Source organism: Elephantulus edwardii, unplaced genomic scaffold (assembly GCF_000299155.1).
Source record: "Elephantulus edwardii isolate Elephantulus edwardi_28Jun2011 unplaced genomic scaffold, EleEdw1.0 scaffold00003, whole genome shotgun sequence".
NCBI lineage: Eukaryota > Metazoa > Chordata > Mammalia > Macroscelidea > Macroscelididae > Elephantulus > Elephantulus edwardii.
Genome location: NW_006399753.1, coordinates 20,625,901 through 20,653,317, shown reverse-complemented (window position 1 = coordinate 20,653,317; position 27,417 = coordinate 20,625,901). Strand labels below are relative to the sequence as shown.

General features: G+C 39.7%; 1 protein-coding gene across 1 annotated transcript; it reads right to left on the bottom strand.

The window, feature by feature from the left end:
* Positions 1-3,892: 3,892 nt before the first annotated feature.
* Positions 3,893-27,166, bottom strand: MRPL13 (mitochondrial ribosomal protein L13). The gene is made up of 6 exons (XM_006879472.1): positions 27,140-27,166; positions 24,522-24,645; positions 13,023-13,116; positions 10,664-10,724; positions 5,118-5,204; positions 3,893-4,018 (listed from the first exon to the last, which is right to left on the bottom strand). Exons 1-6 carry the CDS (start codon positions 27,164-27,166, stop codon positions 3,893-3,895), a joined length of 519 nt encoding a protein of 172 aa, XP_006879534.1.
* Between the last annotated feature and the right edge of the window lie 251 nt (positions 27,167-27,417).

The following is a 27,417-nucleotide window of genomic DNA, read 5'->3' as shown; positions in this document are numbered from 1 at the left end:
GATCAAGTTTTGTTTTTAGTCTATCATAATGAAAACTTTCCATTATAGTGAGAGCAGTTTACATTTTCTATTGATCATTGTAATTTTATAGTATGTTGAAAAAATAATAATAATCATAATCATATAAATAATTGTTGATAGCATTAAAGTCAGGCGATCATTAAAAAGTTACAATCTTAGGCAGTTGACTTGGAAACGAAATGGTATTTTTTCTTTAAAGAAAGAAGAAAAAATGAAAACTAAATGCAAATTTTGCAATCACTGCTCCCATGTGGCAAATATGCATCTACTTTGTACAATGAAGAAACACAAAAGGGAATCTCACAGCATCGTCTTGTCTACTGTATCCACAAAAGAAAGGATAATCACACACAAAGAATATGCACAAATTTAAGACGTGAGATGTGCAGGCAATGCTACTCATATGGGAAATGGGTTCTAGCAACTGAGTATTTAGAAATATATTTTCAGTTTTCTCGTAAGTATCATGCTTATTCCTTCATTATAAAAGGTATTTCAAGTCATTACTTTCAAAACATGTATTTAAAATTTTGCCAACTAAACAACTAGTCAAAAGAAAATCTAATGTATTCTGAAGTCAGGCCTGAGATGAAGATTTTTTTAAAAAAATTTAGGTGGAACTCCAATAATGACAATATTTAATTATTATTAAAACCATTTCAATAGTCTCTCACAGAAAGTAAATAAAATTATATTTAGTCAGAAGTTAACAATAGTGCCAAAGATAAATAGGTATTTTAATTATCAAGAAGTTTAATTTTATTCCAGGGAAATAAAAACTGAAGGCTACTTTTGTGTCTATGGCTCGTGCAATCCAGGTACATCTGCTTCAGTCAAGTCTCTGCAGATTTGCCACCCGATCTATCTTTAACATATTCCAGTTAGCACATTCCAAAGAAAGATTATATTCTTGGCTTGAATATGCTAGGTGGAACAGAAGCATACTTTCAGCAGATTTCTCCTGCAAAGGGTTTCCCTTGTCAAGATGACTCTACTGGTAGTGAAAAATGGTCTGAAATGCATGGAATATCACATTATAATTTCAATTCTAATTTATGCAATATTTAATATTAAATGTTTATGAAATAGCAAATAATTAAAATGGCATGGTTTAGTATCGTAGTCACTAGCAGTTAGGCTATTTGAACGATTATGAATTTAAATTCAAGGTCACACTTTAGTTTCTTAGTGCAAATGCTCTAAATGCCCATTAGCCATATGTGGTCAGGAGTCACTGTTTTAGTGCAGATGCCAACCTTTCTCATTATTTCAGAGTTTCTTGGTCAGCCCTGAATTTAAAAACAAGTCAATGTTTTGGATAAGTTTCTGCTTAATAAAAAAAAAAATCCATTTTTTTCCTAGTCATATGTATTTCTTGGTCATAAACACCACCTGGATTTGATGTTGGCGTCGATGTGCAGGGAGTATAAAATGTCAGGTGATTTACGTTAAACCTATCCTGAGCTGATATCCTTCAATTTCAGTAAGAATATATTCTCAACCTTATTTTGGGATCACATGTTAACATTTGTGACCACTAGTGAGGAAAGACCACAATGTCAGCACAGCAGCCAGGCAAGTGTGGAATCTAATGTGTATTCCGGCCACAGGGAAATAGGAATGAAAACAAAGGGCATGAAAGCCCACTCCCAGGGCAGCAATTAGAAAAGGCATCAAGTAGCTCTCAGAGTCAAGCCTCTTTAAAAAGAGAAAAATGGAGTAACTACAAAAACCACAGAGGGAATTAAGTAAGTATCATGGTCAAGTGTGAGTGAGCCTGGCACCTTACAGCGTAGGAAGTCACGGTCTGATACTGAGGAACCTTGAAACAGAAACATGAGCATATCACTTAAGAGTTAGGGAGGGATCTGCCAGAAGAAACCAAAATGGAAATAAACTGGAGTGCTCAGAACTTAGCAGAAAAACAGGGAGAGAACTAGTAGTGCGTTTTCCACCCCATTACAAAGGCCCTCTGCACGATTTGAATGTTCACACGTACATGTATTCATGTGCATCAAATATAAAGGAGAAAATGTCGGGTGAATAGCATCTTTGGGAAGTTTAGCCATCTTGTGTAGGATCAATAGCAAGGATCTAGGCTTTCTCCACATGCACGTGAATTGTGTTAACATTCCCGAGGCATCATCACCTGGGATCCACTGACTGTGTATTCCCTTCCCTGCTTTTATTTCCTCATTGTTCATTTGGTTTTGACAAACCCAACTACTGTCAGAGTGAACATGTGAATTCCTCTATATTCTACCATGAGGTTTATTTTTTTTTTCTTCGCAAGTTTTTCCCTTTTGGTTTTCTAATCCTGGATTTCGGCCAATTTCATGAAAACATCTTACTGTGTTGACTGCGCAGTTTCACCTGTGTGGACTGTAACAAATGATGGATAACGGTGCGAAGAATGGGAATTCCAGAACACTTCAGTGTGTGGGGGGAACCTACATGCAAGTCAAGAGACAGTGCTTTCTCCTGTTGTAGAAGGGGTCACTAAGAGTCAACATTAACTCAACAGTATCTAAGAACATCATCATCTGAAGTATTTTCTGTTCCCTGGTGGTGAAACAATGACCAAGGTGTAGCATTAATGTGGTGGACATTGAGATATGCAGCAGGTGATACGGCAGCATGTGGGGACACTTGGTCTAGAAATTTCATTCAGGGAAGATTTCCTAAAGGAGAGGACATCTGAACTAAAAATGTCTCAAGAAGGTGGAAGAGTTACATCTAGAGGAGAGGAAGAAGTGAGGGGCTCGCTATTTCAGGCAAAAAGAATAGCAGACAAGAATGGTGGGACCATGGCTCAAGCCCAGCTGCTGACTGACAGGTCACACCCACTGGCTGTTCCACAGGAGAAAAGACCAGCTGTTCTCCCATAGAGATTTCAACCCAAGACTTAAAGGCTATCATTAATAACAACAGGAGGACAATGAATACAGAGTACAAATGAGAAAGGAGAATGGAATTGCACTGGGGGGATTAAGGGGTTACTAGGCTTAAACAGTCTACTATCACTAAAACAGAGCAGGGGAAGGAAGCAATAGGCTGAAGAGTTGGGGGGGGGCAGGATCCAGGTAGGAGCCTAGAAAAAAGTGATGAGATGAAGTCTGGGAAATGTACAGCAAGGAACAGCCAGGCAGCTCCTATAGATGATGGGCAGAGGAACCTGTGCGAAGAGAGAAAAGTGCTGTTTCTTTTGTATTTCTGTCAACACTATAACAATCCAGAATGAAGGACTTTTCTTTAGATGAGAGTCTCCACTTGTTGACACAATCTAAAAAAGTGACAGGTCCATCAGACTATGGTCAAATACACTCTGCCCCAAATACCTGACAATTATACACAGCTATGAGCGGTCTTGATAGCACAGTACACAACACTGTAGGCTGCTAACTGAAAGGTCAACAGATTTACTCCATCAGCCATTCTGTGGAAGAAAGAGGACCAGTCTCCATCGTAATGGGTTAGACTTGGGAAGCCTGACAACAGGTCCCTGAGAAACTGACAGTGCAGTGGTTGGTGGCTATGAACAGCCTCACATCTGCTGAGCAAAGTCGTTGTTGTTGTCCTTGTTAGTGACCCTCTTAAAACCAGATCTGAGTCACTGTTCTTGTCATTGTTATGTGCCGTCAAATATGACCCGTAGTGACCCTTTTAACACCGGATCCGAACCCTGTCCTATCCTGTGAGTAGGAGCTGCAATTTCTAAGGGAATTTAAAAGGAAAAAAGATCACTCTTCCACCATCAAGGACCACACGCTGATTTGGTTCAAGACATGATACCAACTGCAGCTCACACTCAGAGACAAACAGAAGGAGAGAGAGAGAAAGAAAAAAAAAAGGGAGGCAGAGCAAGGAGCACTTACGGAGACCAGAGCCGCGGGAAAGCGTCAATCTCCTCTTGCGTGTACTCATCCAGGCGCCTGGGCACTTTCCGGGGCTGAGGAAGCTCTTCCACTAAATTTTTAAGAATATCTTCGGGAATGTCCTACATTTAAAAAGAAAAACTTTTAAAATTTAGTTTTCTTCCACAGCTTCTTTACTACATCAGAAGGCAGTGTCTTGGTTCTTAAGTCTGGATTTTTCACTGGAAATATCTGGACTAGGCCTACTGCTTTGTGGGCCACGACTACTTTTTATCTGTAGTATTTGTATTTGTTGCCAGAAAATGTTTTCCAAAATGAAATCTCTAGATTTTTGGGTTATTTGTTCAACAAACAGTTCTGTCGATCTTTCTATGACCCATATTAGATACTGAGTACATAATACAAATAAAATACAAATAAGCTCATGGCTTCTGAGGGCTTCGATTTCTAAAAACACCAACTGTCAAACTTTCTCAGGATGAAGTTCTAAGTTCTTGGCTAAACCAGCATCCTCACCCCTAGCCCTTCTCTCTGGCTTCATTTCTCCCCATATACTCATGGCGTTTGACTTATCAACAGTCTCACCTTTCATAAATTGGTCCAAACTCAAATCTTAATTTCAGCAACAAATATTTATTGTCCCAGATCCTCTTCTAATAGGTATTGTCTCACTTATTAATCTTACAAAGTAGGTATGACCATCATGTCCGTTTTACAGATGAGGGAACAGAGAGAAAGAGGCACCACCACATGGCCATGCAGCTGGTAAACAGGAGGGCATGGACACCATACGCAGGCAGTCTGATTCCGTACTCTGGACTCAACCATTTCATTATAGAGCTCCTGATAACTCTTATTGATTAAGGAGGAAAGCCACGTATTTAACAACTGAAAGCCAAGTTAGTAATATATTTCTTGGAAGTTCTGTTACTGGTCACATGAAACTACTAATGATTACCCACAATGTAGCCAAGGATTTCATCACTGTTTCTTCTCAAAGGAAACAGCTATCAAAATTAAAAGTAAAGCTTCCAGTATTTTGGTTTTAGCTCAGAGATTATAAAGGAGGAAATATTATTATGATGCACTTACTTTAAAAATACAAGGGGTATTTTAAAAGTTGATTTATGAAATTGAAAAAAATTCTAATTATTTAAAGAGAAACAAATATTTAATAGGAATTTAGGGAAAGTGTCATTACCAATGATCAATGGCACTTACGTCATCTGGAAAAAGATGCAGCCTTTGCATCAAGGTTCTTCTGTGAAGGTTTTTTGGCAGCATGCCATAAATAGCTAGCTTGACAATCTGAAAAAGTGATAGGTGGGGCTCAGTGAGGAAAAGGCGACTTGAGAGAAGAGAGACAAATACACTAAGAGATGCTGACGAGCCACGTGGGCTCAGACCAGGCATGCAATGAGAAGAATGAAAGCAGACCTAAGCAGATTCACTGGAGGGACAGAAACGCCAAGCTTCATTACTTTTATTGCTATTCCAATTGGGCTTTTTCTATTTAGAGGGTAAAAAAGCCAAAAACACAAAAGGAAGAGGTGAAAATAACCTGTACATTTGTTAATGTAGGCAGAAGAACTTCTCTACGTTTGTATCAGCACCCACGACTGAAATATTTTATCACATCCTAATTATAGCTGGTTTTGATGCGGGTGAGGGTGGGGTGGGAACAGTGGGACTGACTTCTGTTTTCTTAGAGGAGTTTTTATGCTCAACCTTTCCCACTTCCTGAGTTCTGGAGTACTTATGCTTACATCTGTGAAAATTGCATATACATGTTATGTCACAATTTTTTTGTGTGTCTTTTCCCCTCCCTTATTAGAGTATACATTTTTAGGGTTTCCTTTCTGTATTATGGTTGCATTTTTTTCAAGAGAGCTTTTTTTTTTTTTAATATTAATGTCTTGGCTCTCCAAGTCAAGTGAATGCTTCTTGTTGTTAAGTGTTTTCACGCTGGAACTAACTCATAGCTGACCCACTAGTGGGTTTTCAGAGGTTGTAAACGGTGCTGGGGATTGCCCGACTTTTCCCTGTGCAGCAGCTGGTAGGTTCGAACCACTCACCTTTGGGTTGGCAGTGCAACTTCTTACTCCCCAGGCTACCAGAGTTCCCTTTTAAGTAAATATAACTTTAAAAAAACAAAACCAAAAACAACCCCAAAACCATGCAAACCATAGGCTGTGTTACCTACACTTGCTAATACAGTGATCTATATTCAGATGATTTAATGGCTATAAAGATGTTAAGCTTAAGTGCTAAAGAACTCAGGAAGTGGAAAGACAAAACAAAACAAAACAAAACAAAGATTCTAGGAAAACAAGACAAACTCCAACAAAACAAACCCAAATGGACTGTCATCAAGTCAATTCCCACCCACCATGGCCCTGTAGGGAAGGACAGAACTACCCAATAGAGTTTTTGGGTTTTTGTGTTTTTTTTTAAATTTGCTATTTTGTGCGAGGACCATCACACTGGATCTGACTGGTACAGGAGGAGATTGCCCCTCCTCCAGCAGAGCATCTGTCGGATTTGAACCTCATACCTCTGGGATTGTAGTGCAGCTTCTTGCCACTAGGCCACCAGAGCTCCCTAATAGAGTTTTGATGGCTGTCTATCTTTCTGGAAGCCGACTGCTACTTTAGTCTCCCACAGCGTGGCTGCTGGGCTCAACCTGCTGACCCTGTGGTTAGTGGTCGAACATTTAACCACTGTTTCACTTGGGCTCCTCAAAGAGAGACAAAATAAGCTAGTAACTGTTAAGGTTCTTTTTCCTTTTACAATAGCCCAGGACATAAGTTATTCATTTGTTTCACACAAAATAACTTTACTAAATGAAGTAGAAGGGAGGGAAAGCAAAGGGGGGAAAAAAAGGAAAAAAACTCTCAAAAGAAATAAAAAAATACAACAGTATGGTGAAAAGATGTAAGAGAAAGTCTAGTTCAATATATTTTTACTTGAGATTAGAATTAACTTGAGATTTAGAATTAATTATAAATTGTTTTGTGTAATTATTAAAAAGTATATATCAAAATGCTATTTAAATATTCTTACTGTCTTTTACAAATCATATTCTATGACTATACTGATAATCAAAAGGCTGCTTTATAAAACAAATCTTCTAAAAACTACATAACCGAGTAATGATTAGAAAATTGTCTTCTGGCAAAAGACTAACTATTCCAGACAGTGTCTGAAATAAACATAAAATAACTGACCTCCCTTAACAAACTGTTCTTTTTTACAATACAAAGTCAATTAAAACCTTTAAAAAAGGAAGATCTTTTAACGTGATTAAAATTAATTCAATAGTGAAAATTTTTCAAGTTTTTAATCAAACATTTTATAATGCCTTTAAATCTTTGCTCACAAAAAAGACGCTGAACAAATGTTACTCTGTGCAAACTCTTTAGCATTACAAAGTTAAGCCATACTGCCCCCTAGTGTACGTTTAACATATCTGAATAAAACAGAACCAGTATTTAAATTTTGCTGAAGATAGACAATCTCCTCCTGTGCTATTTACTGCCTCTGAGAAATCCACTGGAGAGTTAGCTATGAGTCACTTCTGACTCAGTGGCACAGAGCAATATTTAATTTTACAAACAAAAATGTATTTATTACAGGTTACAAGAATATTTTGTAATGGTTACAGTATAAGTTCTCAGAAACCTACGACTTTTTAATACCATTATTTGCAAACTATTTTACTAGTCAAAACACTACTAGGTGCCACGCCAGTTATGACGCATGGCAATCCTAGGAAAAACAGACTGAAGCCTGGCCCTCTGCTGTGTACTCCTCGTGACCCCTGTTTCCATTACTGCACCCATCCATCTTGAGGGTCTTTCACTTTCTCTGACCCTCTGCTGCTTTTTTCTAACATGTTGTTTTTTTTTTCACTTTTAGCAGTCAAAAATATACTCATTATAAACTTGACCATTAAATATTTCCTTATAAAGCAATTTTCCGAGTGTTTTTGTGAAATAGATGTGGTATAGAAAGGATCACATGTTATGCATCAGAGAGTTGGACAATGACCAAGGAGGATAGAAGGAGAATTGATGCCTTTCAGCTGTGGTGCTGGAGAAGAGTATTGAGAATACCACGGACAGCTAGGAAAACAAACAGATTTGTCCTGGAGAGGGTTAAAGCGGGTGGCTCCTTGGAGGCAAGGATTCTGAGGCTCCGTCTAACATACTTTGGACATGTTGTAAGGAGGGACCAGTCCTTGGAGAAGGACATTATGCTTGGGAGGGTGGAGGGACAGTGCAGGAGGGGAAGGCCCTCTATGAGGTGGACTGATTCAGTGACTGGGGTAATCGGGATGGGTGTATCGGAGATGGTGCGATTGGCCCAGGACAGAGCAGAGTTTAGGGCTGTTGTACAAGGGTCGCTATGAGTCACAGGTGACTCAACAGCACATAGCAACAACAACATATAAAGGTAAAAATGAAGCATGAAACGTCTCAATGTAAGTCAAAATTTATTTTAACAGACTACTGCTTCCTCCTTTACCAGGAATATTTTAAGCAGTTGTTGTTATGGACTATTATGTTGGAACAAACTCACAGCTGCCCCTCCAGTGAGTTTTCAGGAGCCGTAAACTGCACGGGAGGAGACTGCTCAGCTTTCTCCTGTGGAACAGCTGGTGGGTTAGAACCTCGAACCTTGGGACTGGCAGTACAACTCCTCATCATTAAGTGACCAGTGTTCCCTTTGAGGCAGTAGTACCAAACAATTGGTTGTGTCCTGGCAACATACTTTTTTTTTATTCACTACTTTATGGAAATAAGATAGCTTCACAGTTTAATACTGGCTCATTTTTAAGTATATGTCTTTAAAAAGCTAAAATAGTCCTGCTGGAGAAAATGTCGCACACCTTGAGAGTATAGTCAAATGTCTAGTTCTAGGAAGAGTTAACAGACTCCTGGCGGCAGTGGTGGATAGCTCAGCTCCTAAATGAAGGTTGACAGTTCAAGTCTATGGAGCTCTGTAGGAAAAGATTTGGCAATCTGCTCTCATAAACACCGAGGTATAGAAAACCCTCCGGGGTAGTTCCACTGTGTTCTATAATGACACACACTGTTGATGCTGTGGGCCACTGAGTCAAGAATGATTTATACCTGACCCTCCAGCAGGTTTTCAGAGTCAGTAAATTGCACAGGAGACTGCCCATCTTTCCCCCAAGAAGTGGAAGGTGGATTAAAACCAAAGGCCTTTGAGACTGCAGCACAGTTTCTTACCACTTGGCCACTAGCACTCCCAGTAGCGTCACTAGAAATTGGAATTGATCTGATGGCAAGTCCATTAGATTTGATTATTAGGCTAATGAAACACTGTAAAAAGTCTTTAAGCAACACTGAGAACAACATCTAGATTAGAGATTTCTCCTGGTTTAAAATAATTTCTTTCAAAGCACAAATAGAAGGGAAGGATAAATAGGCCAGGATCCCCAGCAGTTGACAAGGAATGAGGACTGTGCCCCCGGAGAAGGAAGGAAATCTCAGGGAACGCCTGTGGTCTTCTGATTTGTGGAGTCCTGCCATCAGGCTGCCACGGCAAGAAAGATCTGTGGACAGAGCCTGGCTTCTCGTTCTCTCTCAGGGCAGCTGGTGGATTCAAACTGCTGACCATTCAGCTAGCAGCCTAACTCGCAATGCGTTATGCCACCAGAGCTGGCATCCTAAACTTAGACCTCTAGGGTCCTAACCTGAGAGAAAATAAATTTCTGTCCATTAAAGCCATTTACATGTGGTTGTTGAATACCACCACACAACTAAGACAGTGTCCTACTGTGAGCATTATCTCACAGCTCTAAGGCTCAAAATTCATTTTCTTCCTGGGAATCAAAGTCCGGTAAGTAAAAATTTAATTCTTAGGTTGGTATGAAGAGTCTCCATGGTAGTGTGCAAAGTATTGGTCTGCTAACTGAAAGGTTAGTAATTCGAATCCACAAATCATTCTGCAGGAGAAAGACAGAGCTGGACTCGAGCTGACAGCAGCGGTTTTGGTGGATTTGGAGTTAAGCGGGTATAGTCCCACACACCTGCCAAAAGCTACGTAAATCTTTCTAAAGGAACTAATTTTTAACATACGGCTCAACGAATTTCTACCAAGGGCATTCCAAGGTGCACAAATTTACCAAGTTATCCTGAGCAGAAACAATAAATTATAGACTCACAAACAGCACAGATAGAAGAAACATAATGTTAAGGATTAGGCTTAATACATTTAAAGAAATGTAAGAGGGCACTGAAATATATTAAAGCAATAAATAGAGATGATCAAATGGACCAGCCTACGTGAAAACGAGCCACATCGTCACATAAATAAATTTTCAAAGTATCCGTAACACATTCAAGGCAGTTATGCAGGCATTAACAATTGAAAAGAATGACAAAGTTCTTGGAACAAAATGCAAAGCAAAGAAATAAATATAAAAATATGCAAACAATAATTATACGGCACAGCGAAGATGAGCACAGCGAAGATGAACAATGTCTAGCTCTGAACAGCAGCTACAAGAGGAAAACTGAAAAGAGAGTGTCTGAAGCAGTCTTGCCCCGGACTGTTGGTGTACCGCTGAGTCAGAACCGACTCGCGGCTGACCCTCCAGTGGGCTTTCAGAGGCAGTAAATCACATGGGAGCGAGTGCCCACCTTTCTCCTACAGAGTGAGTAGAACTACTTATCCTTGGGTTGGCAGCATGACTCCTTACCACTGAGCCGTTAGAATGAAAAATACTGAAGACTTACTGCCACCGGGTCCTTGCGGTGAAGCTGAGCCGCGGTTACTTGTCTGAATCCACCGGGGTAGCTGTTAAAAGAAGCAAGCACATCGAGGTGGGAGTAGGCCATCATATTCTTTCATGGAACATTTCTTTTATCATAAGAAACTATCTTCATTATGAAGTCATAGTAGTTTCTAGAAATGACGATGTTCAGTAAATTAAGCAATACTCTAGGCTATCTGAAATATTCTCTTAAGTGTTCTAGAATCATTGTTCCATAAAAACAATTCTTGTTTCGAAAATTTCCTTTGCATAACTTCATTTTATCTGAATTTTGACTTATTCACCATTCATTCATTCACTTGCATTGGGACAAGCTGTTTTTACTGCTTGAAATGAAAAAAAAAGAAAAGAATGATGAGCTTGTAGAGTGTACATTCCATGCCAAATTAGACCTAGCGTGTGTCTGCACGAGCCAGGCATACAGTTGTTGGTAGGCCAATTGGTGCCGAAGTCAAGTTGCTATTTTAGAAAACAGGTGATTATTTCCTTTTAACAGTTAGGGGTCACTGACAGCTATGAAAAGTCAATTTAGGGCTAATCAATAAAATATTTAATTGTGTTAAGATAAAATGTTACATATAAAATAGATAAAGTGGAAATTAAAAACAAAGATTTGGGATTCTATTGCATACATTTTAATAGCTGGTATACTACTCAAGATTCAGGTATGGAATGTAAATTTTCTCATTGGTTCCCTAAATAATTAATCCAAGGCAAATAATAATAATTTCTAAACAGTCATCTAAAACATAATGATGATAGCTGTCCATCTCATTCACAGAGACTTTAGGAAAGACAAATGAGAAAATGTTTGGGAAAATGTTAAGGGGAAAAAAACAATCAACCAATTACACAAAGTTTTATTACTATGCTAGATGAATACAGTATAAATAATAGTAACAAAAGGAGGAAAAGAGAAAAACCAAAGGACAATGCAGAAGTCTTCAGATGCTCTAAACTGAACTCATGATTCAGCGGACAACGCAGAAGCCTTCAGATGCTCTAAACTGAATTCCTTTCCAAGGTTTCTTCCAGTGAGAAATGAAAGCATCTGAAAGATGACTCAAGAGGCCATGCTGCAGGAATCAAATTTTAAGAGTAAAATATAAAAGTCTGCTGAGAAAGAAGCAGCAGCTTTCAAATTGCTTTTCATTTCTGCACTTGGTTGAATTTCTGTCTCAGACAAAGAAACACCTGTCTAGACTGTTGTTCCTGCAGGCTTTCTCCCCACGGAAAAAAAAAAAAAGAACTTTCCAACTCCTACACTAAAAATTTTCTATTTTTAACACTGAGATGGTAAATTTTAAAAGCACACTACCATTCACACTATATGTCAAAAGTCTGGAATTTATCCTGGAAGATACAGCATACTAATGCAAAATTCAGAGGAGGAAAATGCCTTTTGAGTAGCCAATGCTAGGTTAATTTTTATTGGTGAAAAATAACTACATTTCTTCCACTAGTATGGCATAGCCTGGGTGGAGAAAATTTATTTTAAATGCTTGTCAGGAGTTATACAGATTATTTTTTTTATTTTTATTTTATTTCACACTGGATCTTTCCCATTTCTTGCACCCATGCCTCCTTCTACCCATTAAATTGTGCGATTCTATAATTATTCCCCAGCCCATTCTCACCCCTTTGCTCCTACCCTCCCTGCTTGGATCCTCATACACGTTTTACTAGTTATCTATTTCTACAATAATGATCTTATACAGTATATGTCCTTGTGGGCCTTGAATTAGTTCACTTAGCATAGTGCTCTCCCATCTCTCCCAGGTTAGATGGTAATTTTCAAAACCACTGCTCCTCCATGCCGCATATTCCATCATGTGAATGCACCACAATTTCTCAATCCATTCTATTGAGATTGGACATTTGGGCTGTTTCCAAATTCATCTGATAGTGAATAACACTGCTATGAATGAACATTGGTGTATAAATCTCTGTGTTTTAGTTCTAATTTTCTCAGGGTATATTCTTAGCAGTGGAACCGCTGGATCATATGGAATTTCTATGTTCAGCTCTTTGAAGGAGTTAGACAATTTAAATAAATCCAATAAGCACATGCTGAATGTTAGTTATGTTACATGCAGGGATACACCTGTAAATAGGGCAGGGTCTTACCCTCAAGAAAAATCATCAAGTTGTGTTGATATCAAGTTGGGATGATAATTTTTTTTAAAATACCATTTTTCTTTTAAAATGATATCATTAGTATTCATATTAGTATTCACACATTTAATTAAATTTGGTAAAGGAGAGGGGGGAAAGTAATATATTCAAACCAGTTATCTTCCTTGAAAATGTCATCATCTTACCCAGTATGTGAGGAATATACTTTTTGTTCCCATTTGTTTCCAGAAAAGGCTATATGTCTTGTGTTCATTATGACAACATGATCCCCACAGTCACCTAGATTTAAAAAGAAAAAAAAGGGAAGATGAGATTTTATAGGAGAAATCATATTATCATGACAAAGTGACCTTTGTTATTTTTAATGCTTCTCACAGGCTAAGCAAGATATGAACTATTTAAAGCAAGTCACACTGTAATATGAAAGTGCCCTTTTTATTTAACATCTACATACAGAAAGAATTGGCTGGTCATTTGGAAATTTCCACACGAGAAGGTAAAAGAAAGAAAAAGATGCCAATAACAACAATTGGTCTTTCAAAGGCCAACGCCCACTATTCCTAGTCTCCCTTCTCATTGATGTTTATAGGACTAAAGATGCTTGTATGGGTGTGTCGGGCTATTTTAAGTTGGCTCTGATTCATCACAACCCTACATGCAGCAGAAGAAACCCTGCTGGATGCTGTGCCCTCCTTACAGTGTCTGCGGCGCTTACAGTCCATTTTACTATGTAACACCTTCAAATAGTGGATACATTTTTCCCTTTAAGATGAAAGAGAAAATGAGAACAATATGCATGTGTGGGTAAACAGAAATGCTTTACCATAGGTAAATTGAAAGCAAATGTAAACATCACAACTAATTATTCTTCCCAAATTTAGAGAACAATCATAATCTTGTGCTTTACTACTAATGGAAAGTTTCTCCAACCACATTCAACTACTTAAATTTAACTGTCAAGTAATCACAAGCATCTCTCTCTCTCTCTCTCCTAATAGAAAGATAAATTTCAGAAGATTATGAAAAAAGAAAATAAAAGTCACTGAAAAAATATGAAGTGGAAATAAGTACCAAAAATCAAAACCCAAACCAAAACCACTGGCTCAGAGTCGACTCCTTCACTGGGCTTGTGATGCTGTAAATCTTAATGGAAGAAGAGTGCTCATCTTTCTTCAAAGGAACAGCTGGTGGATTCAAACCCTGCACTTTTCAGTTAGTAGCCCAGTGAGTAATACGTTAAGCCCCAGAGATGGAAAATAGAGATGATAGGTTTTTATTAACAATGTGCGTTATGCAGATGATACAACTCTGCTTGCTGAAACTGAGGAGGCCCTGAAACGCTTGTTGCAGAAGGTCAAGGACTGCAGCCTTCAATATGGATTGAGTCTCAATATCAAAAGAAAGATTCTCACCAATGGTCCAACTGGCAGTATCATGATAGATGGTCAAGAGACTGAGATTGTTGACAGCTTCAGTTTGCTAAGCTCTACAATCAACACTCTTGGTATCAGCAGCCAGGAAATTAAAAGACAAACTGCACTGGGAAAGTCTGATTTCAGAGACCTCTCCAAAGTACTAAAGAGCAGTGATGTCAGTCTGGAGATAAGGTGTGTCTGGTCCAGGGCATGGCCTTTGCATTTACTTGCTATGCATCAGAGAGCTGGACAATGACCAGGGAGGGTAGGAGAGTTGATGCCTTTGAGCTGTGGTGCTGGAGAAGAGTACTGAGTATACCATGGACTGCTAGGAGAACAAACAAGTTCATCCTGGAGAGGGTGAAGCCACACTGCTCCTTGGAGGCAAAGATTCTGAGGCCTCATCTGACATACTTTGGACATGTTGCAAGGCGGGATCAGTCCTTAGAGAGGGACATCATGCTTGGGAGGTGGAGGGACAGCGTAGGAGAGAAAGGCCCTCAATGAGATGGATTGATTCACTGATGGGGGTAATGGGGATAGGTGTGTCAGAGACAATAAGACTTTCACGGGATAGTGCAGAGTTTAGAGCTGTTGTACATAGGGTCATTATGAGTCACAGGTGACTCGAAGGCACGTAACAACAACAACAACATGCAGAAGTTGAATATCAACAGGAGAGTTTTAAGAAAGAAGCTGTATACTCCTCACTTATCAATCTCATATTTTGGTTAGGTTTCCAAACCAAGTCATTAGAGCTCTGGTGGCCTAGTGGTTAAGAAGCTGTACTGCAATCTCGAAGAAGCTTGGTTCAAATCTACCAGTTGCTCCAGGGGAAGAGAATGGACAATGTCCTCCTGTTTGATTAACTGTCTCTGAAAACCCACTGGAGGGTTAGGTATGAGCCGGTTCTGACTCAGTGGTATACAATAATAACAATTATGCAAAAAAGCAGATTGACAACCACATTTAATTAAAAGATGGAGAATGACTAGAACGTAACAGACCTGTCAACCTATAGTAACACATGAGTGAAAAGTCATTGAAATCACGGCTCAGGCAAGCTGACACAGACCCATAAGCAGGCCAGCCAGCTACTCTCACCTCATACCCCTGAGCTCTTTACTGCCCAATGTACACTAACAATGTGAAAAACAGCAGATTTTTACTGTTATTATAAATACAAAATGTTGAGAAATGAGGAGGTTTCTAAGGATAAAGGTAAAAAGAATAAAATAGGTAATTTGTCTTGAGTGGAGAGAAAGAGTGTGAAGGAAATGCCGGGGACAGCTGTTGCTGGTGGGCTAGGAAGGAGAGTTGTGATTAAGCGAGCAAAGTTCCTGAGAATCACCTGTGATGGCTACTAAGGCTATGGGTAAAGGAACCACTGAGCTGACGCCCAGCGAGGGCATCTCCACAGTCAGAAAGAACATTGAAGTCAGCTCGGTTCCTTCATCTACACATATCCCAGGTAAAGCAGCCAAGATCCATGGCTTTGTCAAAACTCCACACACCAAGTCATCTACTCAACACCCAGCAGAAGATATTCCCGGGATTTCTATTTGGAGGAACAATGGAATCTTCTAACATCTCCGTAAAGTGATATTCACTGCTTAAAATGCTGGTTTTAGCTCTCCTGTTGCATGGGGTTGATAGTGACGCCAGGCCTGTTCATTCTCTGGTAAGGAGTTGTGCTGTCCACCCAAACGCACGTGGTTTGAATCCAATCCATGAGTGGTTTTGTGGGAAAAACATGGGCAATCCCCTCCCCATGTGATTTACAAACCCGCGGGAGGGTTAGCTGCGAGGCGGTTCTGACTACGGGACAATGAGTGTGAGTGAGAGTGACTCTAAAAAATACAGAGTAAAATGGACTTGGAGAATTTTCTAGACTCTACAGTTTGGAGCCCTGCTGGTACAGTGGATAAGTGCTTGTCTGCTAATGGTGGGGGCAGATCTACTCTGTCCTGTAGGGTCACGGGTTGGAATCACCTTGATGGCAAGTGGGTCGGTTGGATTTTGGCTTGTCTTTCTGGCAACAGCCCCTTGGGTCTTTCCTCTAGCTGAAGACCATGATGCATCAGAACCACAGGTGTGCAGAACTTTCACACTCATCTTCAGCCAATCAAAAAACATTTGCCGTATTTGATACCAAAAACAATCTTCCAGGAGACATCAGAGAGAATAAATATTACACCTTAAACAACAGTAATGTGACTCCTCCTCTCCCCCATGTTCTGAGACATGAACATGTATTACAGGCAAATTTACTCTCGTTTTTAAACCTAAGTAGAATTTCTATTACATACATTTTTAGAAGTGCTGCTCTCCTGACTCTAAACAAAACTAATCAGCAAATGGTTGCTTTTAATTGAATTATGAATTAACAAAAATGCTAATACTATCATAAAAGACTGAAACCCTACACAAAATAAAATTTTTTTCTAAATGCTCCCACATCAGCACAGAAACAAAGAAAGTTATACAAGTGTTCAGGTCTTTCATTCATAGGGTTGCTATGAGTAGTCTACAACTCGATGGCACTTATCAACAACAACAATAACATAGAGACTCAGTGGGCCTAGTGGACAGAAAGTGATGCTACCAAGCCAAAGGGGGTGATTTTAATCTGTGGCACTCAGGCCTGGTTTTAATTGCTTTTGGTCAAACATTCTTCTTAGTGGTATAGCACTGGACTGTCCATTTGCTGTACAGAGGTAACTCGTGGTTGTTGTGATACTGAACACTGACCCTGATATGTCAAGTGTGATAATGGTTGCCCGTGGTGGACAGTGTTTGGTGGAGCTCCCCTATTACAATAAGCTTGGAAGCAGGAGTGGCATCCACTTCCGAAAGAGCGTGCCTCCAGAAACCCTATGAACCTGGAAAAATGGTGAAAGTTATACAAGTGTTCAGGTCTTTCGTTCACAGGGCTGCTATGAGTTGTCTATGACTCGATGGCACTTACCACTACCACCACCACCACCATCACCACCACCACCACATATAAATGCTATCAAGATAAACAGAAATATTTTAATTTAAAATTAAGTAGAACATGTGCAGTAAAATACATAACTCATCAAATTAAAAAAAAAGTTGAAGGACATTTGGTTTTATTTGCAGTGTTCTGCTATTATAAGTAAAGTTATTATAAACATTTGTGTGTACAGGCACCAAACAACAATAACAACAACAATGACAGAGAGCCACGTTGGCCTCCTGGAAAGGAAGTTATGCTACCAAGCCGAAGGTGGGTGATTTTCATCTGCAGCCCTCGGCTAGGTGCAAATTGTTTTCCTGTCAAACATTCTTCTAGGTGGTATAGCACTGGTCTGTGCGTTGCTGTACAGAGGTAACTTGTGGTTGCTGTGATGCTGAAGACTGTGACAGTGATGTGCCAATCGTGGTAATGGGCACCCATGGTGGACAGTGTTGGCTGGAGCTTCCTGACTAAATCAAGCCTGGAAGCAGGAGCGGCATCCACTTCCGAAATGGCTTGCCTCCGGAAACTCTATGTACGAACAGTGCTCAGGCTGTTCGTTCATAGGGTCGCTATGAGTCGTCTACGACTTGAAGGCACCAAACAACAACAACAACAACAACAACAACAACAACAACAACAACAACATGTCTTTATATCTCTGAGAAAAATGTCCAAGACTGCAATTGCTCAATTGTATAATATGTTCAGATTCAGTCTTCTGAGAAATTGCCACTCTTTACAGGAGTATTCTAAATATTAAGTTTCCTTTGGTGCTTTGTGAAATTATTTTCTAGGATAGAGTAAGAGGATAAATGCAATAATTAATATCTTTAAAGGATTCTTATTTTACACAGTAAGAAAGAAAATATGTCAGCTACATAACTTTAAGAACATCATAATCTGTTTTTCCAAGTTCTTTTATATATTTATATAAAGAAAGCAGAATAACAAGTCATTAGTTGTACTAGTTTTTCCATCTATTTATTAATTTTACTCGCCACTCCTTCTTCCCTGGTAACTATCCAAAAAGGATCTGTTGTTGTTGTTTGTTATGTGTTGTTGAGTTGCCTGCAACTTATAGTGACCCTATGTACAACAGCCCTAAACTCTGCTCTGTCCTGAGCCAATTGCACTGTCTCCGATACACCCATCTCGATTACCCCAGTCACTCAATCAATCCACTTCATAGAGGGCCTTCCCCTCCTGCGCTGTCCCTCCACCCTCCCAAGCATGATGTCCCTCTCCAAGGGTTGGTCCCTCCTTACATGTCCAAAGTATGTCAGATGAAGCCTCAGAATCCTTGCCTCATAGGAGCTGCCTGGTTTAACCCTCTCCAGGCTGAATCTGTTTGTTTTCTTAGCAGTCCATGGTACCCTCAATACTCTTCTCCAGCACCACAGCTCAAAGGCAACAATTCTATTTTCCCTAGTCATTGTCCAACTCTCTGATGCGTAACAAGTGATTGCAAAGACTATGGCCTGTATCAGACACACCTTAGTTTCCAGAGAGACACCATTGCTCTTCAGTACTTTGGAGTGGTCCCTAATAGCAGGCTTGTTCTTAGCTTTTCATAATAATGTTCTTATACATTATTTGTCCTTTGGTGACTGACTTAAGTCGCAGAGCAATTCCTCCAGATTCATTCAAGTTATGAGAGAAAATTCTCTGTGGTTCTTTAGTGTTGTATAATACTCTACTGTGTGAATGGACCTTAGTTTCTGTAGGCCTTTGTCCACTGATGGACACTCGGGCTGTTTCCACCTCTTGGCTATTGAAAATGTTGCAATAAGCATGAACGTGCATATATGTACTAGAATTCTTACTATTATCTTTTGAGAATTATGCGCAACTTTTATTTTATTCCATGTTAGGCAGAAGTCTTCTAATAATAATTTGAGACTTATTCATCTCTTTTGAGAATGAATAAAAATAACAATGTCCACGAGCACCTCAGTTTAATTTTAAGGAAGGAAAACTCCAACGTTATGCATGATCCACACTACATCATAATGAAATAATGATAGAAACAATTAATTTAAAGAATTCATATATGTCTTTGTGCTATGAATTGAGAATACTGAAGAAGAAAAGTCCCTGACAAGAAAGTGCATTTTAGTAAATATAAAGCATAGTTTATGTACAAATGTCTAACAACACTCTGTAAGATGGCATCCTCCTCAAAAAAAGTTATAATTATTTATAATGCTTTTATTAATATAAACATACTAATAAAATATTATTAAATATAAACATTATACTAATAAAATATTATTAAATATCAGGTAAAAAGAAAGTTCAGACACTAATTTCAGGATATAAACACATACATAATGAAATACTGGAAGTAGGAGTGGCATTCACTTCCTGAAACAACACGCCTCTGGAAACGCTATGAACTTTGATAAATGACGACAGTTATAGAAAAGCTTCAGGACTTTGATTTTCCATAGGGTCGCTAGGAGTTGTGCTCCACTTGATGTCAGTAAACAACAACAACATCATGAAATAAATGATAGATTAGCAGGATTTTATTTTAAATATACCATTTTAAAATGTTAAAATAGCAGAGTTTTAAGTATCTGCGGTGTTAAGGGGTTTCTTGCTCAAAATGGCTTCCCTAGCCACCGACTGACTTTGCCATGTGGACATGCAGGAACATGTGAACAGGGTGTGTTGGCCTGTCCGCAAAGGGACTGGCTAGTGTCACCATTAAATTCAGCACCTTCAACAGCAGAACTGGAGAAACTTACCAGCAGCCAAGCAGACGAGAATGAGTGTGTCCTTCAGGGCCCAAAAGTCTTGCACCAACCAGACCAGGTTGTAAAACTGGCCTAAAGCTGTGAAGCTCAAGGTTGTGGTGCCTGTGAGCACATTTGAGAAGCTGTCCATACTTGAGGTACTGTGTCTTGCTGTCAACTTGAATTATAGCCTTTTGACTTCCTTATCATGGTTCTGTGTGGTCTGTGAGCTATCACATCAGATTTTGGACCCAGTAAAGCACTAAGACTGATGCTGGAATGAGTAGAAAGAGATGCAGAAGTGTGGGGGACATATCTGACCTTATGGGGATTGGTTTTGTGTTGTTGTTGTTGGGGACAGTTTCCATTTGTGAAGCTGGTAAAGGTCAGATATGGCCAAAGTCATATGGCCCTTGTTCTTTTTACAGCATCTCATATTCAGATCTGATTAAGAGCAAATTACTGGACATGCATGTAATCATATAAAAAGAATTTTTTTTAAGTCCTTGACATATACTATAAAACTGCTGATCAAGAAGAACTCAACATTTTTAAATCCACCAATATCTAGAGATACAGGACACTCATGAGCTATCTTCAGTACTCAAGTCTCTGTAATATGACAGGTGAATGTATCATGCATCACTATGTTCTGAAACCTCTTTTTAGGCTCTCTTCAAATCGAGGCAAAATGTTTTGATAAATTTAAACGACTCTGCCATTTTCCAATTTAATATTCATAAAAATGGGGTTTGGTTCTCATAAAAAATATTATTTTAAAAAGGAGATTGAGCCTGATCTTCAAGGTTTCTAAGATATTAACTATTCTGTGATTACAATTCTAAGCTACCCTGTGATTATTTCATTTGTCCCTAACAATTTCCTTAGCAGGAATATCTTACCTACCATTTTAATCTCCATGAATCTATAACGTTCTTCTTTTTTGAGTATTTATTTTACTCTTTTGTTACTGAAAAAGTACCCAGTGAAAACTCACCAATTTTTCTCCAGCACAATTCAGTAACACTGATTATATTCTTAAATTGTGTAATTGTCTCACCTTCTGTTTCTGAGCTGTTCCTCTTCCATTAACAAAAATTCACTGCTCCTTAAAATTTCTGTCTAATCTTTTGAGTTGCCCTTGTCAGTCTGATGCCATAAAGACAGATCTTAAAAGAGCATGCTGACCAAGTTGAGATTCTTTATTAGTTAAACTCAGCTCAAGTACAGTTGGGTTTAAGAGCAGCCTACAGATCACAGTTTCTGTTTAAGGTTCAAAGATTACCCCAGAGCAATAATTTCAAGGGTTTATCCACCTCCATGCAAAAAAATAAATCTACAGTCCATGAAAACTTGAATTTCTGCACTTTCCCCTTCTTGATCAGGGGTTCAATCTTTTCTTTATACTGTATTATTGTCAGATATTCTACAATCCATGTGACATTTTTCGTACTAGATTAAGTGCCAGAATGAATGTTCATTTATACTTAAACTTGCATTTATTAAAAGCTTCTTTTAAATGCATTCCTAGTCCTTCACAGCTGGTGACTAAGTGAAAAGAGTTATGCAGCTAACTCAAAGGCACGTGGTTTGAATCCACCAGCTGCTCTGTGGGACAAAGACGGGCAATCTCCTCTCATGTGATTTAATAAATCTGAAAACACAGTGGAAGGTCAGCTATGAGTCAGTTCCAATTTGATGGTACACGACCACAACAATTAAGAGTGGGTCCTCACATTTCTTAAGCTAATATGTATCATTTCTTGTTATCTATTAGTGAAAAAGAACTATGTTCAAAGGGCCGTCCAAATCTCAAGTTCTGGAAAACAGCTTTCATTAGGAGGAAAACATTTTTTTCTATTTCTATATCATAGACCCATCTGGACCCAGAACACAATTTCATAAAAAAAAAAAAGGTCTCAGAAATGAGAGGTTATTTTCCCAAGACAATTCATGAACATCTATCTACCAAAGTAGTTAAAACATTCTAAGTTTTGTCCAGGTACTTTATGGCTTAATTACTAACATAGTTTTTGGTATAGAATCACCAAATGACAATACAATTTTTCTAGGAAAGTAAAGCTCAATTTTTAAATAAATGTATTGACAAGAATTATAAGCATGTAATCCTAAACCAAGCTTACTGTTGTTGGATGATCACATCAGATACTGACCCTTCACTGGGTTTCTAAGGTGGAAAATTTTTTATAGGAGACTGCTCATCTTTCTCCTCCAAAGCAGCTGGTGAATTCAAACTGCCCACCTTTCAGTTACTAGTCTGATACATCACGTACTACACCTTCAGGGCTCCTTGAATATATACTCAACTCACAACTAACTGCTGCTGAACTGGCTCATAGCCGGACCCTCCCGCAGGTATGCACAGGCTGAACACTGCACAGAAACTCTCCGTCTTTCTCCTGAGGAGCAGCTCGGAGATTCGTTCCACATGCCTTTGGGTTGGCAGTGTAATTCCCTACCCACTAGGCCACCAGAGCTCCGAGTATATATGAGTTTCTTAAAAATGCTGAATAAAGCTATAAACACAAGATCTTTGTAAAATAAAAAGACTTACTAAGTCTGATTTTAGTGACACCTTGTGGATACAAGATTTCCTGCTGTAAATGATACATCTGCCTGTTTTTATTCTTTCACTGTTGCACATTTTCCTCCATTCCTTCTCCCCTAGCTCACTTTGCAATGCACCTCTTGTTCCAGACAGTTGTCATGCATATAATGTCTAATCGCACATTCCTTTCCGAAAAGTTCTTCCTCTCTTCTGTTGCATTATTTATTCACTCTTCCTCCTCTCTCCCTAGCCCCCCACGTCAGTCCTATTTAGTTATACATGTCTTTATAACCCTCAAAACAAACAATGCTTGTAAGGCTGGTCTGTACACAGAGTGTCTCAAAGGCAGGGCAAACTAGAACTGCCTGACAGGGATTCTAAGTCTGCAAATCTTTACAGAAGTAGATCACCACATCTTTCTACCAGGTAGTTGGTGGTGGGTTCAAATCACCCATCTTTCTGGGATAATGATATGGACCGAGGTTCATTCCAAACAAACTAGTCAGTATGGTTTTCTTAAGAATAAGCATAATATTTAGTGCCTCGTAAGTTTTTTCCATTGCAATACGTCTTTAAATTTCCTGGCTGCTGGTGCCAAGAGCACTGACCGTGGAGCCAAGCAAACTAAAGCTGTTAATAATCTCAAACTCTTCACCACTCATCCTGATGCTGCCAATTGGCCCAGTGGTGAAAATCTTTGTCTTCTTGATATTGAGCCTTGATCTACATGAAGGCTGCAGAAGTTGACCTTCTGCAGCAAGTGCTTCTGCTGTTAGGAACTTCTCCAAAATACTGAAGAGCAATGGTGTCACTCTGGAGATGAAGGTGCACCAGATACAGGTCATGGTCTTTGCAATCACTTGCTATGCGTCAGAGAGTTGGATAATGACTAGTGACAGAAGGAGAATTGATGTCTTTGAGCTATGGTATCGGAGAAGAGTACTGAATGTGCCATGGACTGCTAAGAAAAGGAACAGGTTCATCTTGTTTGTTGTTGTTATGTGCCGTCGAGTTGCTTGCGACTCATAGCGACCCTATGTACAACAGCCCTAAACTCCGCTCTGTCCTGTGCCAACTGCACTGTCTCTGACACTCCCATCCCAATTATCCCAGTTACTGAATCAATCCACCTCATAGAGGGCCTTCCTCTCCTATGCTGTCCCTCCACCCTCCCAAGCATGATGTCCTTCTCCAAGGACCTGTCTCTCCTCACAAGGATTGGCCATCCACTTCTGAAATAGCAGGCCTCTGAAAACCCTATGTACAACAGAACACATTTAGATAACAGAAATGGTAAAGGAGGTTGAGTTTTCAAGTATGGAAATGCAAAGGAAGAGGAACAGTTGTAAGCAGACACTGGTGATTGGGACATGGAATGTGAGAACCATGAATGTAGGAAAATTAGATATTGTTAAGGAAGAAATGGAACGCATAAATATTGACATACTAGGCATTGGTGAGATAAGATGGACTGGCATGGGGCATTTTGAGTCGGATGACCATATGATATATTACTCTGGAGATGAAAAGGTGAGGTTCATCTTAGAGAGGGTTAAACCAGCCTGTTATTTGGATGCAAAGATTCTGAAGCTTCGTCTGACATACTGAGGGACCAGTCTTTGGAGAAAGACGTCATGCTTGGGAGGGTGGAGGGACAGTGCAAGAAAGGAAGACCCTCGATGAAATGGATCGATTCGGTGACTGGGGAAAATTGGGGGAGGTGTGTTGGAGACGGTGAGATTGGCACAGGATAGAGCAGGGTTTAAGGCTGTTGGACACAGGGTTGCAATGACTCACAGGCGACTCGACGCCACATAACAACAAATAACAACATAAGTTTTTAGCAAGACTGTAATAAAGGATACCCAGGTTAAAAAGGGAGCCCTGAAAAGTAGCTCACACAAACATCCCCATGATTTTATACTGTCATGGAAACTATGTAAGTTAGCGACCAAAGGGTCCACCACAATACTCACTCAGCTGATGGTAGATGGGCTTGTGCAGTCCTTGTAGCCTTACTGATGCGACAGCAGCAAGTTTACCAGGGGGCTGCATTTTCCCATCTAAAAGATACCACACTCTCGCAAAAGTGGCCCATTGCTTGGGGGGAAAAAGAAAGAATGGTATTATTATATTATCACACCAATAACTATTATGTAAAAAGAAACTATGATTAAAGAGGTGTTTTGTTGTGGTTTTGTTTTAGGTTCTTTTTGGGGGGAGGCGGAACGGAGGTGTGTGTGCGCTTTGATTTCCATTACTGGAAACAGATGTTTTCTATAAAACTGATTAACAATTGGACAGTTTTTCCCTCTTGCTATCTGCTTTATTCACTCCAGACATTTATCAGATTTATCCCTCAGTGTTTCATGTATCTTTTTTAAAATTTCTGTTCTCCATTTCTCTTTAACTAACTCCTGGCCTTTGTCCTTCCACTTCATTACTTTGCTTGTCAGATTACCATGACCTTTGTGGGCTACTGGTTAATTCCAAGTCTTCAATAAAGTTGGTCATTCTCAGCTCTTGTATGTTCTTTGTTTGGGGTAATCACCTTTTGTGAATTTTCCCCCCTCTAGTCTAGAACTAAAATGTGCCTGATCTAGGCCATAGTCTTTGCAACTACTTGCTATGTATCAGAGAGCTGGACAATGACTAGAGATGACAGAAAGAGAGTTGATGCCTATGAGCTGTGGTGCTGGAGAAGAGTGCTGAATATACCATGGACTGCCAAGAGAACAGGTTTGTCCTAGAGAGGGTGAAGCCAGGCGGCTCCTTGGAGGCAAGGCTTCTGAGGCTTCATCTGACACACTTTGGGCATGTTGCAAGGAGGGACCAGTCTTTGGAGAGGGGCATCATGCTTGGAAGGGTAGAGGGACGGAGAAAGAGAGGGAGATCATTGATGAGATGGACTGATATAGCTACGGGGATACTGAGGGTAGGTGTGTCAGAAATGGTAAAGCTGGCAGAGGATAGAGCAGGTGTCAGGGCCGTTGTACATAGGGTCGCTATGAGTCGCAAGTGACTCGATGTCATATAACAACAACAACAACAGCTTACTTAACTTTTAAATGTTAAAGTATTTCAGAGCTTAGCTCTTGGTCTTCCTCCTTTTTGGACCTATGTACTCACTTTCCCCAAAACTTCATCCAGTCTCCAATCTTCAAATACCACTTGTACGCTGATGATTATCAAATTTATATAGCCAGCCTGAATTTCTTTCTCAGACTTTCGACTTGTATCTAACTGACATCTTGGTGTCTGCAGCAAAAGTCTAGGTTCTCCTTTAATGTACTGCAGACTATGCAGATTAAGAGTTTCACTTTGTTTACAGGTTGAAAAGCTGCCATAAAGTTATTTTTTTTCTTATTTAAGAATTTTAATTACATGCAGACACAATATATGGTACTGCATTAGAAATTTTAGTAAAACAAACATGGATAACTTTTGATCAGAACAAATACGCATTACAGCACAGTATACAATTTAAACATTGCTTAAAATAGGGATTTGTTATGGGTTTTAAATTTGTGTATATTTTATAAATGTATTAGTAAAGATCTCTTACAGGTACTGTACAATTAATATATACAAAGTTTTTTAGTTATAAAACTTTCTAAACACTTTCACATTCTGTATTTATCTTATTATGGACAGGTCATAGTCTAAGAATCCCATTTGGAATAGTACTGGACTAAGAGGCATTCTGGCCCAATGGATCCAAAACTGAAGGTTTGGCCATCACCTGAAAGCTGCTTCATTATCAAGTAGTTTTGCTGTTGGCCCACAACCTATCTCAGCAAAGCCCATTGGTTCCATCTTTAAAACATATCCAGAACTTAACCACTTCGCAGCACTCTGCTGTTAACAAGCTTGGTTTTACCACAATCGTCTCTAGACTGGATTACTGGGAAACCTTCAAATTAATTCTGTACTTCTACTCCACCAATCCCTATCTCTGAACAGCCTGTTCTCAACTCAGCATCGACAGTGCTCCTTTTAACCTCTCAGTCAGACGCTTTCAGCAGAGCAGGATCTCCTTTCAACATCTAGAGATGGTGTGGAATTCACAAGGCGCTTTAACCCTCTCTTCTCTCCTACTGCTTTCCCCTTCTTATCCTTCAAAGCCGTAGCTTTCTTGCTGAAACTCAGGTATGCTAGGTAAGCTCCTGTCTTCCTGTTACTGCCAAGGACAACTCATGGAATGCCACTGCGCTCTTGAACTGTCTTTGTTCGAGACAGAATTGGGCATAGTCTATCTGCATGTAACAATCTTCGCAACCTGGGTTCACTGTTACAGCCATTGTGTACTCCGTCTTTCAGCCTAGAGGGCTCATCTTCTTGTTGGGGATCCTAACAGTACTCCGATTTGATTCACAGGATTCTTCATGAGCTAATTTTCCGAAGCAGATCACCAGGCCTTTCTTCCTAATTTGTCTTTGGTCTGAAATTAACCAAAGTCAACACTTGTCAGCAGACAAAGCACCTATGGAGCCAAGGTCCCCGATTCCAGCTACACCACCAAGTCGGCCTGAATCATCACCTCCCCTGCGATCAATGTAAAGAACTTTATCAGAGCAGAAGTGACTGCGCTCACCTGGGTCGCTTTAGAGAAACTGGACATGACCGTCACGGGCAGCGCGGGAGTCCTTTCCCAGGATCCGGGGCAGGTCCGACGGCACTAGCGTCCGGGTGGGAAACGCGCGGAGTCGAGCACGACAGTTCCTAGTCCGCCGCGCTCTCGGCTTCTCCGCTTTCTCCTGGTCCCATCCAGTCCTCACTCAGGTCTCCACATGAGAAGAGCAAGCAATGCGGTTATGGAAAACAGAACTTCTCCTCTTCGGAAAATTGCAGAAAGCTGACGGAGGACACCCT